Here is a 19,580-nt window from a genome sequence, read left to right as displayed (position 1 = left end):
CTATGTTTACACTCTGTCCGTGTGATTTCCTGCAGGACTTCCTGCTCATGTTCCTGCATCATGTGGCGACAATCTCTCTGATCACCTTCTCATATGTGAATAACATGGCTCGAGTGGGAACTCTTGTCATGTGTCTGCACGATGCAGCTGATGTTCTACTAGAGGTGATCTGCTCTTTTTCTATATATTATACAAATTTATGATCATTTATTATGTAGTCAATTTGCAGTGTGTACCACTACCAATAAAGGTTTGGACACCGACTTATTATTTTTGTATCACTTAAAGCAATCAAAGGAATAGTTCACCCAAAAATGAAAATTCTCTCATTACTTACTCCCCCTCATGATATCCCAGATGTGTATGACTTACTTTCTTCTGCTGAACACAAATTAAGATTTTTAGAAGAATATCTCAGCTCTGTAGGTACATTAAATGCAAGTGAATGGTGACAAGAACTTCAACGCTCCAAAAAGCACATAAAGGCAGCATAAAAGTCCATATGACTCCAGTGGTTAAATCCACTGTCTTCAGAAGCGATATGATACATGTGGGTGAGAGACTGATCGATATTTAAGTTAAACACACTTAATACAACAGTATTGGATTTAAATTGTATATGTGTGTGTGGATATATATATATGTGTGTATATATATATATATATATATATATATATATATATATATATATATATGTATATATATATGTATGTATGTATGTATGTATGTATGTATATATATATATATATATATATATATATATATATATATATATATATTTTTTTTATGGATAACTAGGACTGGAGAGTGAAGGAAAAAAGCAACAAGTGTCCAGTGTACAGGAACACCCTCAAAATATATTTTTATATTTTTTAGATATTATTTATTAAAACTATTTATTACAATACTATTTACTTTTAGAACATTTATAAAAAATATAATATCATAATATATATGTTAAAATTTGAGTTCAAGTAATGAGGCACAACTTTTCTACAAAACTAATTGCTAACATTTCAGCAGAACAAAAGGTTTTTAAGATCATGAGAAACATAAATCTGTCCAAACCTTTGATTGGTACTTTGTGACCAAAGAAATGCTGCTGGTTTTGATACATTGAAAGCAGTCCTATACAAAAAACAAGCACTGTTTTGAGATAGGATTTGATCCATCATACAGAATTCTTCAATGTGGACCAAGATCATTTTAATAATTTATTAGTTCTTTATGGTCTATATTATCGGTTCCATAATACAGTCTATTCAAGGTACGGTTACTCATGCTAGTTGTATGCATTCTGTTGTTACAAGTCATGATATAAGCTTTGTGTTTGTAGGCTGCTAAAATGGCCAACTACGCCAAGTGCCAGAGACTGTGCAACATTCTGTTCGTCATGTTTGCTCTGGTGTTCATCAGTTGCAGATTGGGAATATATCCTGTATGGTAAGAAACATCTCATCTCTGTCTTTATAGTCCTGTCAATAACACTGTCAATGATATGTGTTGAACGCTGTTAATAATGTACACGCTGCCGTCTGACAACTCACCTCTCAACCTCTTGTTCTCAGACATAATTTTAAGATCTTGCAGCATTTTCATTTCAGGTTTTGACACCTTCAGTAAGTATTGTTGCCAAGTAATGGTTACTATGGCTACAGCAGTAGTGTAGAGATGTGGATGAGAATGAGAGAGAATAGATAGGCTCTTGGTTTAACAGATGTAACTCTTATCTTAAATTTTAGATCCATGTATCGATATTTATATTCAACTATTTGTGCATTCATATCATGTTTAGCATTTTAATAAAGAAGAAGCAGGTCATCTAAATAAGTGTAAACTCTGAAAGTGGTGTTCCTCGGTGCAGTCAGAGCCATTTCTATGAAGCGCGAGAGAGACTAAAACTGAGCCTGTTTCTCTCGCAGACATATTGTGCCTCTCTTACGCATTTGGCTCTAGGGCCGGGCAAAAAAATCGATTCTTAAATCCCACGATCACTCTTTCTTTCTATCTGCAACCCTCTACAATCATATGGCCGTACACCCCTCCCATATGTACCGAAAAATGTGTTTGATTCACCACTGGCTGGTAATTTTTTAGAATTCACTTACTTGTGAGATCTTTTCATTGCATGCTGTGAGTAAAAGTTTTGACTCTTTCTGTGTAATGTGAGTATATTTTATATATATATATATATATATATATATATAATGTATGTTCAATATAATAAGCAATTTTAAGACTTATTTATTGATGTAATACATGGACTATATTTTTAAAATGCTAAAATGTGACCAAAAAGATGAAAAACTAATGATAAAATAAATGTGTAAAATGTATATTTCCATAATTTAAAAAGTTTTGTCAATTATTAAAAGCATTAGCTGAAAGATAATTTCTTTTATACTGTATGTGAGCAAAATGTACAGTATAACTGAAATATACCAAAAGGAGTTGGAATTATAAGTGGAATAAAATCATGATATCTTGATGTATCGCGATATATCTAAGCTTGACGTGTATCGCAATATGTATCGTATCGTGAGGTGGCTGCCAATACCCAGCCCTATTCATTTGTTTGTCCGGATATGTTAACTTATTAAAAAATTAATTTAAAATGCATTTCGCACAAAACAATTATTAAATACACCTCTACCATGATGAGCATGTGTTCAATTTCCGAGTTCAAAGTCATTCTGATATTTTTTTCTGAGGCTTGAAAAATATCACATGGTGTAACTGTCCAGAAACAGTAAAAAAAAAAGAAAAAAAAAAGAAAAGAAATAAGTTTAATTAAAAGCTGAAATTCTTGAATGTTGGCACTAGTAGTTTGGGATCTTTTATTATTATTTCTTTTTTTATACATATTTTTTTTTATCAAATATTGTAATTTTGTTTTTTAAATATTATTAAAGTTTTAAAAACGTTTGTCCACCAAATCAAAGTCAGGTGGTGTAACAAACATGCACATACCTATTGTTTTGTCATATGCCAAGAATAAAATGTGTCCTTATGACTGTGTTTAAGTTTTTTTAATTGATCAGATATTTTGAATAGGCACATTTTGTTCAGGTCAAAAAGAGTAACCCAAGACAACTTCTTGATATTTGTGACTTAAAGATTAATGATATTTGTAAAAAAATAATAATAATAAAAAATAAAAAATGTTTGAAAACTTTTTTGAAATTAACGATAAAGTTGTGTACACAAGGGTCAGAAATTAAGGGGCAAAAATGCCACCAAAAATGACAAAATGCCCTAGAAATTCAAAATGTGGGGGCAAAAAATGCCCTTATAATATATACATCTGTTTTTTATTTGTAACAGTTATTGTTATTCTGTTTTGGTCCAAGTTATACATATTATGGCTTAAAATATGAATTGATGTTAATTTAATTTTTAGAATTCTTGAAATGTATTAATTCATTCAGTTGAAGTCGACAGATGAGACCAAACATATTTTACCATAATAAAGTTTAAAAAAAATAAATAAATATGAATAATAAATAATAAAATGAATAAATTACCTTTTTTCTTGAAAATCAAATCCAGGGGCAAAAATTGCCCCTTAATAAAAAAGTCAATTTCTGAAAGTGGTGTTCACTCATGTGTATTCAAGATGTAAGGAAAGTATTTTAACACTTGGTTACACCACTTGACATTTTTTAATTCATGGGATAGTTCACCCAAAAATGAAAATTCTCATCATTTACTCACCCTCATGATATCCCAGATGTGTATGACTTCTTCAGCAGAACACATTTGAAGAAAAATAAAAAAATATCTTTGCTCAGAAGGTCCTTAAAATCCAAGTGAAAGCAACACGATCGCTTATGGTGCAAAAAAGCTACAAATATAAGTACTTTTTAACAATAAACCGTCGCTTCCGGTCAGCAGCGGTATGCGCGTGTGACGTAATCGCATTGTCATGTTCACACGAGAACCGTCACACGTGTGACACACCCGGAAGAGCAGCGCTGTTTACAACTGAGAAGGAGGAACTGCAACAGAAAATGCTGCAAATTTATTTATTTATTTTTTTTTTTAATTAATGAAACCATTTTCACTAACTGAATTTGTTGAAAGTGGATTTGATTGCAGTTGTCACTCCTGCAAATAACTGAACTGAACTCAGTGTGAACAGAACGGGATTAAGCACTCTGACTCCTTGGCTCCCTTCTGGAAAACTTTCTCTACTGTGGCTTTTTTTGGTTCCACTATTCATATTCATTCAGAATGAGTCATCTGTGCTTTCCCACCCATTTTCCGCATTAATCATTTAGGGCTGGAAAGACATTCTATTCATTCACCTTCTCTTAGTGTGTGCTGTGACTTTTAAATAGCTGTGATGTATTCATTGTTGCTGTAATTGCATAAGGTAAATGGATTAATCATGCAGTGTGATTTTCATTCCGACAGCAGTGGAACCGTTGATGTGCATGCTGTTTCGTGGCTAAATGTGACTATAGTTTTTGAAGTCTATTATCTTTCTTCAATGTTACTTTGTAGAGATTATAAAATGGCATTTATAGAGCTGCTGTTAAATGCGTTTCAGGTCTGTGCAGGCCAGTCAAGTTTTTCCACACCTGACACAGTCAATTATTTTACTGGTGAAATTCTATGACAGTGCCACTATGAAAGTCACAGAGCTTTTTAGTGTGCCACATTATACTAAAAATGTGTGTCTAATGAGATTGTATGGCTGTACTGTATGTTTGATGTTATGTGCCTGTTAGTAATGAGTGTAGCTGAAAAACCTAAATCCAGTTCCTTAAAAGCAGGTGTCCACATACACTGGCGTCCAAAAGTTTGGAATAATGTACAGATTTTGCCGTTTCGGAAGGAAATTGGTGCTTTAACTCACCAAAGTGGCATTCAACTGATCACAATGTATAGTCAGCACCATCACTATTTGTAAAAAGTCATTTTTGATCAAATCTAGACAGGCCCCATTTCCAGCAGCCATCACTCCAACACCTTATCCTTGAGTAATCATGCTAAATTGATAATTTGTTACTAGACAATCACTTGCCATTATATCAAACACAGTTGAAAGCTATTTGTTTCGTTAAATGAGGCTTAACATTGTCTTTGTGTTTGTTTTTGAGTTGCCACAGTATGCAATATACTGGCATGTCTTAAGGTCAATATTAGGTCAAAAATGGCAAAAAAGAAACAGCTTTCTCTAGAAACTCGTCAGTCAATCATTGTTTTGAGGAATGAAGGCTATACAATGCTTGAAACTGCCAAAAAAACTGAAGATTTCATACAAAGGTGTACACTACAGTCTTCAAAGACAAAGGACAACTGACTCTAACAAGGACAGAAAGAGATGTGGAAGGCCAGATGTACAACTAAACAAGAGGATAAGTACATCAGAGTCTCTAGTTTGAGAAATAGACACCTCACATGTCCTCAGCTGACAGCTTCATTGAATTCTACCCGCTCAACACCAGTTTCATGTACAACAGTAAAGAGAAGACTCAGGGGTGCAGGCCTTATGGGAAGAACTGCAAAGAAAAAGCCACTTTTGAAACAGAAAATCAAAAAGAAAAGGTTAGAGTGGGCAAAGAAACACAGACATTGGACAACAGATAATTGGAAAAGAGTGTTATGGATCTTAACCCCATTGAGCTTTTGTGGGATCAGTTAGACTGTAAGGTGCGTGAGAAGTGCCCGACAAGACAGCCACATCTATGGCAAGTGCTACAGGAAGTGTGCGGTGAAATGTCACCTGAGTATCTGGACAAACTGACAGCTAGAATGCCAAGGATCTGCAAAGCTGTCATTGCTGCACGTGGAGGATTTTTTGATGAGAACTCTTTGAAGTAGTTCAAAATTTTAATAGTAATTTTTCACATTATTAATGTCCTGACTATACATTGTGATCAGTTGAATGCCACTTTGGTGAATAAAAGTACCAATTTCTTTCCATAAGAGCAAAATCTGTACATTATTCCAAACTTTTGACCACCAGTGTACTTTTGGCCATGTAGTGAATTTGGGTGTTCATCTTGGTCTGGTTGAATTATAATGGACTGCAATACAGCAATTTTATGGTTAATATAGATAATGGATGATTAAGGATAAAGATGAAAAAAATTGTTACATAAATTACAGATAATTTTTTTTTACGTACAAACACTTAATATTTGTTAACAAATAATTTTTTGATAGATATTGTGATTGTGACTTTAATTGGTTTTTTGGCAAAAGTTTTTCCTTATTCATTAATTTTACTCTCAAAAATGTCAGTGTTCAAAAACATTTCAGGAGGGGAAAATTGTCTTTGCATGTGTGAGATGATAGCGTCAATTATTTCTTTGTCTTTTCATTTCTCTTTATTGTTTATTTACCTTCACGATTTCTGTTCTCTCACTGATGCCTTTATTCTGATTGGTGAGATCTCATCAGTGTACAAAAGATGTGCACAAATCACAATAGCAAATTAAACAATTACAGAATTCTGAGTAAAAAAAAAAAAGATATATAATTGTAGCTTGCTGCAGTTTAGAAATTGCACACACTTGATTATTGCATAGCCCTACACTGAATTAGTAATACATCCTGGCCTGATAAATGGAGATTTTTAAGTACTTTTAAAACTATACTGACATTTCAGAGACCAAATTTACCATAGCATCCACAAGAGAGTATAGTTTTCATTTTACTCTCATGATTCTGAGATTTTTCTGTAAACTCTGCAAAAAAACATTCTTTTAGAGTAGGCTATCTTTGTCTTGTTTTCCTGTAAAATACTCAGATTTTTTTTTTCCATTCAGTTATGCATTTATAAATCATTAATAAGTTGCAATTTAATAATAAATTGTCCTCTTGCTTCCTAACAGTGAACAGTTTTTCATTTTATTTATTTATTTATTTGGAAAAACGAAATGCAGTTTATATTGTTACATATATATTTTACACCTTTTTTACACAATGTATAAAATTCAGTCATTAATTTTACATATATTTGTATTTTATTTTTATCAAACAAAATTTGGCTTTTGTCCGATTAATCGAAGAAATAATCAACATTTAATTGATTATCCAAATAATTCTTAGTTGTTATCCAAGCTGAGGTGACTTTAGATGTACTAAGTTTTTATTTCTATCCTAAAAAGTTTTTCACTCGTTCATTCTCATTTATGCTTTTATATGTGAATAATAAATTATAATTGAATTATAAATTGTCCTCGTGCTTCCCAATTGTGGACAGTTTTGTTTTTTGTAAAAAAAAAACTATATGCGGTATATATTGTATAAATGTATATATACATTTAAATTCTATATTTTACACCTTTTACACAATGTATAGCATACAATAATACATTTATATTTTAAATTAAAAAATATATTTTTTTATGATGTACAGGAAGCAACATGTATCTTTTATTAAATTAATCGAAGAAATAATCAACAGATTGATTATCAAAATTTGTTGCACAACTAATGTTATTGTACCTATAGTTCAAGCTAAGGTGACTCTAGATGTGCTAGTTTTAGATTTCTATCCTGTTGTTTGTTTTTCACTCGATTTTACTCATTCATGCTGAAAACTTATGAAAAGTTGGTATTGTGACAACCCCAAACTGACCTAATCCTATATATCTATTGTGTATGTGTGTGTGTGTGCATTTGCAGGATTTTAAACAGCACTCTGTTTGAGAGCTGGGAGATTGTGGGTCCGTATCCATCCTGGTGGGTGTTTAACCTGCTCCTCATGCTGCTGCAGGCCCTGCACACCTTCTGGTCTTATCTCATAGTGCGCATCGCCTGGAGGGCCATTTCCAGAGGCAAGGTGAGAGACACACTATTAAAAACACCTGACCCTCGCTGCTGCGGACATCTGACTGGCTCTTTCATCTTTTACCATTGAATTAGCAAACGCTATTGCCATGGTAACATGACAGATGACAGATTTATTTAATCTTCGTCATGTTATTAGGTCCATTGATCATGGTACGCTTGTGAAGGGTGTAAACAGTAAAAATGAGTGTTTACCACGGAGTTGAGTTTTCTACTGATATGTAGCTCCCATTTACTTTAACACACATTTCTGGAGTTACTGTGTACAATTCACAGTTATTCCAAAGAGCAAATGTTTGTCTTTGTTGTCTGTCATCAATATATAATGACTTGGATAAAATCGAGTCCTGTTCAACATTTGCTGTTCACTCTAATTATGACTTTACATAAGCAAAATGGTGTTTCAAGATGTATCAAACTTGTTCTGGGTAAATGGCCTATTCGTAAGCAATGATTCTTTTGCTGTATATCTCCTTTGATGTGCTTTTTCTGTCTTCACTGCTGCTTTCAAGGTGGGAAAATGGAATCCATTACATGTAAGTAGTTGTGATTGAAAAGAGAAGAGAGCGAAAAACCATCATCGTGTGCATATGGATGCATTAAACTTTTCAGAGTTCTGTTTAGGAGTTAGTTTCACATACTTGCAGATATATTGTTAGGGTAGGGAATTAATCCTACATAAATACTAGCCAAATGTAGGTTATTAGAAAACAAATTGCATAAAAAAAATCTAATTATACCACAATGTGCAGAGGGATAAAAACAATACTCCAACTCCAACAATTTTCTATCATTCATAAAGTTACTTGTGACTAATTTCACTGTTATAACGTCACTGAAAGGATGTTGGTGAGATTGTAAGAATGACATTGCTATTATTATCAATCATACAAGACAATCAAGTTTTAATTATGTGCCACGGTGGTCGAATAATCGACTAGTCTTCCAACAACTGACTAGTCGATTAGTTGGGTGGAATACTAACATTAATATATTTAGTGCTGTTGGTTTTACTTGGAGATGCAATTCTCTAATTACTTGAGAGAAGCAACTACTTGAAAAGCATTTGTGCGTATGCTTGCTGTGCTCAGAAGTGAACAGCACAGTAAAACCTTCAGAGAGAAGTTTCTTTTCTTTAATGCTTTAAGTTTAGTGCATTTATGCACCGCTGCTGTTTCAGCCATCAAAGCGCTGCATCAGCAATACATTACAAGACGTAATCTGTGAGATGCTGTGGAGAGGTTTAAAGTATTTTTCAGATTCTGTCTGACACTGCTTAAATAAATTGTTTCAGTAAAAAGGTTTAAACTGCTTGATGTCATGAAGTGCACGTATACCCGCATCATTATCTTGCATTTCTGCACTTTTTGTATATGCAGCGAGGATCCCCCTGAAGCACTCCGGTTACATCGAAGCACGTCATTCTGCATTCAGGATCTGCATAACGTCACTGGCTGTGTCTTGTTTGGAAGGCTGCGTCCTCCGGAGGTCGCATTTGTCGGCTGCATACGTCATCGAGGCTGTCTTGTTTCAGAAAAGCGAGTAGGACACTTCGAATGCAGCCTTCGAATGCGACCTTCTTTCACAGGAATTCGGAGGATGCATGAGGTGTATCTTTCGTGGGCATTCACAACCCACAATTCTTTGCTTCAACGGAAATGTCTAAAAAAAAATGACGCCAATTTGCCTGTAAATATGATGTTCAGACGCAAGTAATGTAAAGTTGAAGTACCTCAGTAGATGGGTGCAGAGTATATAATATGTATAAATATATTAATATATAATTAAAGTATTAGACTAAAAGTACACCAGTAAAATCTATTTACTTTTCTCTTTACGTCATTATAACTCTCTTAAAATGTACCTCATGCATTCCCTTCCAGAGGGACTTTGTTCCCTTCTCACTCAAAGCGCTCGCGCATGTTAAAGAATGGCGTACTGTCATAGCAACCATGTTACGTTCCGTTTCTGTTCGTCCTTTAAAGGAGGACGCTCGGTATACTGCAGCCTTCGAAGGACGCATCCTACCTAGCACGCAGCCTTCCAAACGAGACACAGTCACTGTCTGATGAAAACCACATATCTCCAAAAAATTTATTTTTCAAGAGCATGGAAAAACTCTTTTTCTCATAAATAATCTCACAAAATGAATCGAAAATAACATAATTAGTCACCTTTATTTCCATAAATAGAAATCTGTTAGTGAACTGTTCAATATTTTAATTGGACTTGGATTTTTGTTAGCAAATGTGGACATACACGGTTTTCTTATCATGGGTTCCAATAGTGCATGTTCAGTTACAGACTCAAGTCTAACTGTTCATGTTCCCAGAACTCAGTTGGTAGGTTATCGATTGCTAGAGAATTTATTTTTGGATATAATCTGAGCTTTCACTTACTATTTTAGGTCGAAATCAGTTTTATGACTAGGCTTTCTTGTCCAGTTGTTGAGTGGACAGTTCGGTTTCGAGGCACGTCAGAATTAGCCTTCACTCGCTGTTTCATGAAGATGGAAATCTGGCATCTGTATATGGCTGGTATAGTCTACTTTTTAAAGCCACCTGACATTGTGCGTGCATGAATGTCTTTGGTTGTCTGGGAAATCACAGAGCCAGAGTGATGTAGGCAATCTCTTCACTACTCTTCAAAACATAAGAGCGGGACATACCCCACTTCTCAAGGCCAATGGAGATACTTCTTAAACAGATATCCTGATTAAACATCTTTTCATTGGTCATTTCGATGCAAAATTCAAACAGTAGGAATAGGTCATTCGGTGTATTCCGCCTATGGTAAAAAGTCCAAATTGCCAAAATTGGAGATACGTGTTTTTCATTTTATTCTTTTAAAACAGCACGCAACTTCTATATCCTCAACAACCAAGTATAGTGTGCTCTTTCTCTAGTTGCTCATCATAACTGTTTCTGCCTGTCTAGGTGTCAAAGGATGACCGCAGTGACGTTGAGTTCAGCTCTGATGAAGATGAGGTTCGGCCTCCCCCTCAGAAACACCACACTAATGGGACCAACGGGGCCCACGGCACAAACGGATACATGTCCTTGTCTCCCTGTCCAGATGAACACTAACTGTCCAGCTCTGGACATTTCACTGGGTCCCAGACTGCTGATGGAACCTGCATCACTCTGTTGTGTCAGAACATGAACATTGCTAGACTAGTTCTGGAAATTCTCAATAATGTGACTGCGGTTCTGTTTCGGCTTTTTGTTTTCTCCAATTTCCCCCCAGATGTTTTTCCCTTTATGTTTTGTTTGTTTGCTTTCGTTTTGTGGTTGTTTATCATGCATTATTGGTACTCAGTTATCACAGCACCTTTTAGATTCAAGTGCAGCTCACTGTTTGATTTTTAGCACAGTGGTTCTCAACTGGTGGGTCTGTTCTGATTGGGTTAACACAACAGGGAAAAAACAATGCCAAATGCAAATAATAAAATGCAATTATCCAGATAATCAGACGTATCATACAGTACTTAGGATGACAAAATAAACAGGCTTATAAACTATTAAAAAGGTAGGGAAAAACACTCCCCATATCTTTTGTTGTTGACAGAAGATTTTAGGCTGTGCTGCAAATTCATCTACATATCTTTTGGCAGGATGCATGACATGCCCTCTCCTTACGACAAAAAGCACTGTGCTGGTGCCATGGTACAGTGATCGTATCAGATAGTGATACTAGAGTTCTTTAGTATTACTGAAATGCATGTATCGTGGTATTTACATGGTACTCTAATATAGAGATAGACCGATATATCGGTTTTACTGATTAATCAGTGCCAGTTGTTGCTATCAGATATTGCAAAAAATGTATGGCGATAGTTTTTTACATTTTTTATGTGTTCCTCTGTGGCCGGTGCTGGAGAATTCTACTGTTAGACCGTATTGGTATTTACAGTATAACAGCAGCTTATAAAGGTGAAGTAAAAACGATCACTGACATTGAATCACTAAAATCTTTCATCATTGACAATATTCATCCATATTTTTATATCTTATTTTTGATATTTTTATATCATATTTCCATATCTTGTGAATTATAATAAAAACCTCATCTGATGATGACATATATATATATATATATATATATATACACTGGCGGTCAAAAGTTTGGAATAATGTACAGATTTTGCTGTTTCGGAAGGAAATTGGTACTTTAATTCATCAAAGTGGCATTCAACTGATCAAAAAGTATAATCAGGACATTATTGATATAAAAAACAGCACCATCACTATTTGAAAAAAGTCAGTTTTGATCAAATCTAGACAGGTCCCATTTCCAGCAGCCATCACTCCAACACCTTATCCTTGAGTAATCATGCTAAATTGCTAATTTGGTACTAGAAAATCACTTGCCATTATATCAAACACAGTTGAAAGCTATTTGGTTCATTAAATGAAGCCTTAACATTGTCTTTGTGTTTGTTTTTGAGTTGCCACAGTATGCAATAGACTGGCATGTCTTAAGGTCAATATTAGGTCAAAAATGGCAAAAAAGAAACAGCTTTCTCTAGAAACTCATCAGTCAATCATTGTTTTGAGGAATGAAGGCTCAATGCTTGAAATTGCCCAAAAACGGAATATTTCATACAAAGGTGTACACTACAGTCTTCAAAGACAAAGGACAACTGACTCTAACAAGGACAGAAAGAGATGTGGAAGTCCAGATGTACAACTAAACAAGAGGATAAGTACATCAGAGTCTCTAGTTTGAGAAATAGACGCCTCACATGTCCTCAGCTGACAGCTTCATTGACATTTTTTTTCAAATTGTAATAGTAATTTTTCACATTATTAATGTCCTGACTATACATTGTGATCAGTTGAATGCCACTTTGGTGAATAAAAGTACCAATTTCTTTCCATAAGAGCAAAATCTGTACATTATTCCAAACTTTTGGCCGCCAGTGTGTGTGTATATATGTATTAGGGCTTTCAGTCGATTAAAATATTTAATCAAATTAATTACATGACATGCCGATTAATTAATAAAATTAATCCCATATATCAATAGTTGCAGAAAAGGGCCCCCAAATAAAGATAATTCAATATTTAATAATCAAAATGTGCCTGATTATGAATATAATTTATAATAAAATACAATAATATACATTTATAAAAATATAAAATAATTTAAAGACATTAGATTATTGTGGCAGACGAGTAAAGCACTGATTAAAGTAAATAATACAAAAAGTGTCGTTAGAAATCGATCAGAGGTGGGTAGAGTAGCCAAAAACTGTACTCAAGTAAAAGTACAATTACTTAATAAAAGTACTAACATAAATAATTACCTGAGTAAGAGTAAGAAAGTATCCAATTAAAAGAGTACTCAAGTAGTGAGTAACTCGTTACTTTCACAAATGATATAATGGGCGTTAACTTCCTACATTCCATTACATAATACACATTTAACATGTATTACAGAATTATTATTTTTATTATTATTATTAATGAAAATTCTGTCATCATTCACAATCATTTTTTTCCAAACCCGTATGACTTTCTTTCTTCCATGCAACACAATAAGGAGATTTTAGACAGAATGTTTGCCTGAGTCACCATTTACTTTCAGTGAATATGTTTTTTTTCCTCTGTATTTTGAAAGTGAATGATGACTGAGACTGTCAGTCCCTAACATTCTGTCTAACATCTTTTGGGTTCCACAGAATATAGAAGGTCACACAGGTTTGGAACAAAATGAGGATAGGGAAATGATGACAGAATATTAAATTATGGCTGAACTATCACTTTAAAAGGATAGTTCACCCAAAAATGAAAATTCTCTCATCATTTACTCACCCTCATGCCATCCCAGATGTGTATGACTTCCTTTCTTCTGCAGAACACAAATTATGATTTTTAGAATAATATTTCAGCTCTGTAGGTCAGTACAATGCAAGTGAATGGGTGCCAACATTTTGGTGGAGGTGCCGCACTCCATTGGTAGGGCAATTCATTTTTACGGTGGCATGACTTTGGGGGCAATTTGACCTTTAGGGTGGGCATAATGTTCTCTTTTCACCTGACTGGGGGGTTGGTGGGTGGAGGGGTTAACATGGAAAATCTAGGGGGGCAATGCCCCTCCTAGCCCGCCCTTAAACCTGGCCACGTACTGTAGTACCATAGTGCTTTAAGTGTCATCTTTGAAAATAATGAACAAAATGATGTAAGGTAAAAGAAGGTATGACCTTGACTACATTAATGATTAAATATGGTACGGTGGTGGTCGTGACTTGATGTCCAAGGTAAAATCTGGGACCTGAAACAAAACCAGTTGAGAACCACTGTTTTTAAAGCAGTTTTTTCTTTCATAATCATATAGGCGAGCTGATGTGTTCATTATGGGAACAGTAGTTTTCTCGCATTTGTGTCTTGTATTTATTTATTTTTTCCAACTGTCAGGGTCCCAGAGCCGGTGCCCAATCTAGTATCATTCCACGTGTTTTTATCGAAGAAATGTTTCTCTACATTTCAAACGATGTGGTATGTTGCAACATGCATTTACTTGACCAACCCGATATTAATTCAAACTTAAAATAAGTTCTTAAAATGCAAAAGTTATCCTAGTAAACAAAAGACCACGATGTACTTTTCTTATGGGCAGAGCTTATGTAGGCCACATCCACACTAATAAATTTTTGGTTAAAAACTACTAACTTTTTTTTTTCTCAGATAATGCAGTACTAGAGGGCATTTTAAAAAAAGTGCACCAGCTTCAGTATCAGCACTGTTTGGGTGGAAAAGTGGTATTTGAAATGGTAAAGTCAGAATCCTCAAATTTGAAATCAATCAGTCAGTTGTTCAAACTGAATCACCATTCATTAGTGGTCATCATGGATCACTCGCATTCCTTCACCAAACAGATTTTCACAAGCACTTCATTAACAATATCAGTGTTCTGTGATCATGATTCATTTTTGGTCCTAAAAGATAAAAGGGAAGCTTTGGAAGTATTATTGAGAATCTTAAAACTGAACTGTGTCATTTTGTGGGCCTCTTGCAACACCAAACTTATGAAAAGAATGAATTTTTTCAAACGGGTTTCTCGAAAAATTCTCTTATCTCCCATTGGTTGGACAAAAAGATTGTTCCGCCCCAAACTTATGCCATTGGTGGAGCCAGTGTTGCCGTGTTGGGCTGGTTGGGATGTTCAAACAAACAGCAATGGTTTCATAGTGCCACAGAGTCACAGTGTTTACACTTTGAGGAAATCATCTTACAAATGGAATATAGTTATTGCTGCATATCATGCTGGGATATGAGAAAAGTATTTATATAGATAAAAATTACACACTTCAGTTTTAAACCATCAAGAGAATGGAGTCTGTTTTTTGTTTTTTTCTTTTAAGGAAGTGTTGTAGAGGTAACTTGCACCTATACATAGAAATAATTGTAAAAATTCCAGCTCTATTTTCTAGGAAAGCATTGCAATGGAATTTGTATTTCACTGAGTTATTTATCGGTTGCTTGCTGAAGACTACCATCAATACAGGTGTTCCCTCTCGTAGGAACTCTACATTGCATATGAACGATATGGGAGTCCGAGTGTCACATGATCTGAAGCCCTTATACAATCACGCCAGTTTATTTGGGATTTTGGCTTTGTGTCTGAGAAGATAGAGGTGCGAACGGACACCGGAATCCTCCATGTGTTTGTCGCCCTCCCCATGAGCGAAAGCTCTCTCATCAGACATGCTCTGAGGCCTAGCTCGACAGCCATTTTCTCATGAACAATGCGTGCGAGAGCCATCACCATTGAGAAACGCTGTATGAGAGAATTTGTCATTGAATGGTAAGCAAACAAAATGGGCCCCTTTGTCCCTATTGGGTTTTTTTTCTGTGTCATTCTGGGAGAATGTACATGACTAAGGCAATGGAAGAGTGGCCTCGGCCTCTCTCTCTCTCCCCTCCTCGTTCGAAGCTCTGTTTGCGGCGGAGGGGATCCTGCATGGACCGGTGAGCCCTGCCGCAGAATGAGGGGGCTGGAATAGGAGAATATTCCCCAACTGAGAAATGGCGAACCAACCAAGTGCTTCGTCGGTACCATTATTTTCTCAGGATTCTATCAGGAGATGCGAGGTATTGTATTTTAACTTGTTTTTTCTTTTGCCCATTTCGTGAATCACGCGGGCGTTCTGGCAAGAAAAGAGACGTGCACTGCTATCTCTGTTTGATTTTTCGATGGTGGCATGGATGTCGCTCTTTTCAGACAGCTGTTGGATCTACACACGATGACTTTGCAGTCCAACCAAGTGCATCTCGTTAAGGAGTGCCTTTTTGAGTTCACCGGCTCTGTTTGGAATTTCCCTCGATTTCCCCTCATGGCTCACGCTGGGGAACGAGTTGGACGAGGCTGTGCTTTTGTTTGTGAGGGTGATAGACAAAGGACTTTCTGCCTCCTTCTACAAATCAAGATTAGCAAATGCTCCGCCCTACATGTATTGTGTCTCCCGGTCGAGTGTTTGAGGTTCAGATCGGTGCCGTTTAGAGGACCACAGTCTTCTGACCAGCCGAAGCCCTCTAAGATATTTATTGATGAAGCGGAGTTCATTATCGAGTCATGTTCATGTTCTTCATGCCTCGAACGCTCAAAATTGTGTCCGTCTCCCCCACGAATAACGTTGTGAATTAATGTTGAGCATTCTCAACTAAATTCTCTATCCAGAGTGCAAAAGCACTTTGTCTCAAGTACTACACGTTGTTCACCCATTGTATATGCTGGGACCGGTTTAGTGTCTAACCTGTTTTTCAGTACACTAATTTAGCTCACACTAACCCCCCCCCATTCAGTGAATGAAATTAGATTGTATAAACGTATCCTTTTCTACCCTGTTTGCCCTTTGGTCAGTATCGGGATGAGTTCGCCATTGTACATGCCTCGAAAGCCCAACAACCAGAATATAGTTCAGTTTCCCCCTGCAGCTTGTGCTGGGGAGCAAACATTGAGTGATCGCATACCGAATTCAGCATCTGTTTCCATGACCTAGGGTCTCGAGACATGCATAACAGAATTCGATGTTCACACAGTGTACACAAAACACACAGTCAGAAGCACCACACGCTTCCCCCCATAGGAATGCTGGGGCCGTTGTGGCTGACCAGTTTGTTCCCAACAACCCCCATGTCCACACACTCTTCCCTGCTCAAAATGCCTGGGAAGAAGTTTTATCAATGAAAATCCCTGCTATATACACACTACAGGATGTTTTTTATACATGCTTAGATATTATAAAAGGCAATTATGCCTGCGGTCTTCCCCGTTCAACATGCCAGGGAAGATGTTTTTTTCCATAAGCATCCCTGCTGTATACACACTTAAGGAAGACTTTTTATACATGCCTAGATATTATAAAAGGTGATTCTCCCTACATTCTTCCCCATTCAACATGCCAGGGAAGATGTTTTATTCCATGAGCGTCCCTGCTATAGACACTTAAGGGTGTTTTTTATACATGCCTGGATGTAATACAGGCAAAACATTATTAATTTCATTCAATCAGCCACAGTAGCGAAGGCACAGTGGTCTCCTTCCGCTGTGCCGCTGATTGTAGAACATTCACTAAAAGCGACATCTAGTGGTTACACGTTGTGCTACAGGAGAGAGCCATACAATAATTCCTCTGTCTGCCCATCTGGCAGCCGTTGCAAAACGTTTCAGAATGGGTCATTCAAACGATAGAGCAGGTTATATCATGTCATCTAGCATCCCATTCTGGATTTGAGATATTTGAATTTCACTCTAATGAAATGTCAATTCAGAATGTTGAAACAGAAACAAATAATGTCACAAGTACAGCTGGGGGACTGGTTTGTGACAAAAGATTTGAAGGATGCTTATTTCCATATTCAGATTGCGCCAAAACACAGGCGCTCTCTCAGATTCACTTTTGGGGGCAATGCGAACCAATTTTGTCCTTTCGTTCGAATAGAGGGCGGTTATGTCTACATAGCTTAATTTTCACACTCTGGAGGGTAGTTCATACTAAACTCGTCCCTGTGCTACAAAAGCTAGATGCAGCATCACAAGAGCATAACGCAGGTGTCGAAACGAGTCTAAAACTTACTCTGGCACCACGCACTTTGGATAGATGCATAGATGCAGCTCTGATGCCCTTGAGGCTTCAAGGTGTCCACGTTTTGAATTATCTCAATGATTGATTGGTGTTAGCTCACTCAGAGAGAAAATCTAGGGCTGCGAGTAAAACTTGGCAAGAGCGTCCTGTTGCCAAGGCAACAGACTATGTTTGTAGGTATGGAGCTAGAATCGCGGGCGATGCAGGTGCGCCTGTCTACAGTTCGTGTTCTGTCATTATGCCAGTATCTAGCGATGTTCAGAGTGGGACGTATTCTCCCTGTGAGAACATTTCACAGGCTTTTAGGACTCATGATCGTGGCGTCTGCGGTCAATCCCATGGGCTTGTTGTGTGCAAGACCTTTTTCAGTGCTGAATGAACTCCACAAAGGGACTTCAACCACTGAGGCATGCGCTTTGTCCCTTCAGAGTGATGCGTGGGTGCTACCAGGCTCTGCTGCCATAGAAACGGTGGATGGTTTTTCACCCGCTGTGGTTGATACCATTCTAAATGCTAGAGCTCCATCAACAAGGAGGCTATATACGTTTAAGTGGTGTTTTTATTTTTTCCTCTTCTTGGTGTACAGCGCGAAGTGAAAATGGCATAACAACAGAGGTGTTTCGGTGTCCAAACAAAGACTGTCTCATTGGCTTATTGATGCAATTATGAGTGCTTATGAGGTGCGTGGTTAACCTTCGCCTTCAGGTATTCGAGCCTATTCTATGAAGGGCATGGCATCCTCATGGACTTTGGCTAGAGGTGCGTCCTTGGAGGACACTTTTATGGTGGCAAGGTGGTCCTTTCCGCATACATTTATTAGATTTTATAATCTGGATGAAGGATTGATTCCTGCTTCCCAGGTTCTCTCTGTTGGAACAGGAGTAAATCCATAATTTCTTTTATTCAGATGCTTTAGCTCGCTTGTGCATCGCTGTATGCTTTCCACATGGGTTTAGACAGTTGGCAGCTACTGTTCGCATGGCGTGAATGTATATCATTCCCATTGCTTTCATACACAGTGTAGAGTTCCTACAAGAGGGAACGTCTCCTTGAATCGGAACGAGATGCTGCGTAGCTGGTCATACTCTTAAGTAACTGCATAGGCTCGTGCCTCTTGCAGAAAATCTGAATCGATGGCGCGACAGTGGCCACCTTTATGGAGCCTGTGATGTAGCTCCCTAGGGGTGTCACTTAAGCACCATCAGCCAATAAATTGGCGTGACTGTATAAGGGCTTCAGACCACGTGACACTAAGACGGTGTCCCATAGCGTTCATACGCAGCACCTCGTTCCCACTCAGGGAACCAAGGTTTACGTATGTAACCGAGACGTTTTATCATATCTAATGCCCAGTGGTATTCCAAATATATTTTATGTATTTTCAGGCCCATCATGAATATGGTTTGCTTTTATTACTTTTCTTAGTTTACACTTCAAAAACAAGATTCATATGAGATTTTGAAATCTATCAATCATTATTAAAAGCTACAACTATAACGCTTCTTGAAACCAACTTACAGTGAACATGCACTTTGTTGCCAAACACTGGTATTTTGTTATGTTGTCTGGTTTTGTGCTTATTTTATAGTTGCTTTTTGAGTTCAGAATGAAAAAATGTAATCATTAGTTGGCAGATTATTTAGCTGCTTTTGGTTTGAGTGTTTTGGATGCTTTTTATTGGAAT

General features: G+C 36.6%; 1 protein-coding gene across 2 annotated transcripts in view; it reads left to right on the top strand.

Annotated features, from left to right (window-relative positions):
- Nucleotides 1–19,580, top strand: part of LOC127448416 (ceramide synthase 6-like) — a 427,716-nt gene that overhangs the window by 47,819 nt on the left and 360,317 nt on the right. Inside the window, exons 7-10 of one of the 2 annotated variants that reach the window (XR_007898524.1) lie at nucleotides 36–164; nucleotides 1,337–1,443; nucleotides 7,642–7,798; nucleotides 10,743–12,415. Coding sequence is in view for 1 of the 2 variants with exons in the window: in XM_051710918.1 (XP_051566878.1) it covers nucleotides 36–164; nucleotides 1,337–1,443; nucleotides 7,642–7,798; nucleotides 10,743–10,892 (543 nt within the window). In the remaining variant the exon portion in view is untranslated. Of the gene's footprint in view, nucleotides 1–35; nucleotides 165–1,336; nucleotides 1,444–7,641; nucleotides 7,799–10,742; nucleotides 14,476–19,580 lie in introns of those variants that run through there. The other variant, XM_051710918.1, reaches the window with a different exon arrangement.

The sequence above is a fragment of the Myxocyprinus asiaticus genome, chromosome 11 (assembly GCF_019703515.2).
Source record: "Myxocyprinus asiaticus isolate MX2 ecotype Aquarium Trade chromosome 11, UBuf_Myxa_2, whole genome shotgun sequence".
In the NCBI taxonomy this organism is placed as follows: Eukaryota; Metazoa; Chordata; class Actinopteri; order Cypriniformes; family Catostomidae; genus Myxocyprinus; species Myxocyprinus asiaticus.
This window is presented reverse-complemented; position numbering and strand designations above follow the sequence as displayed.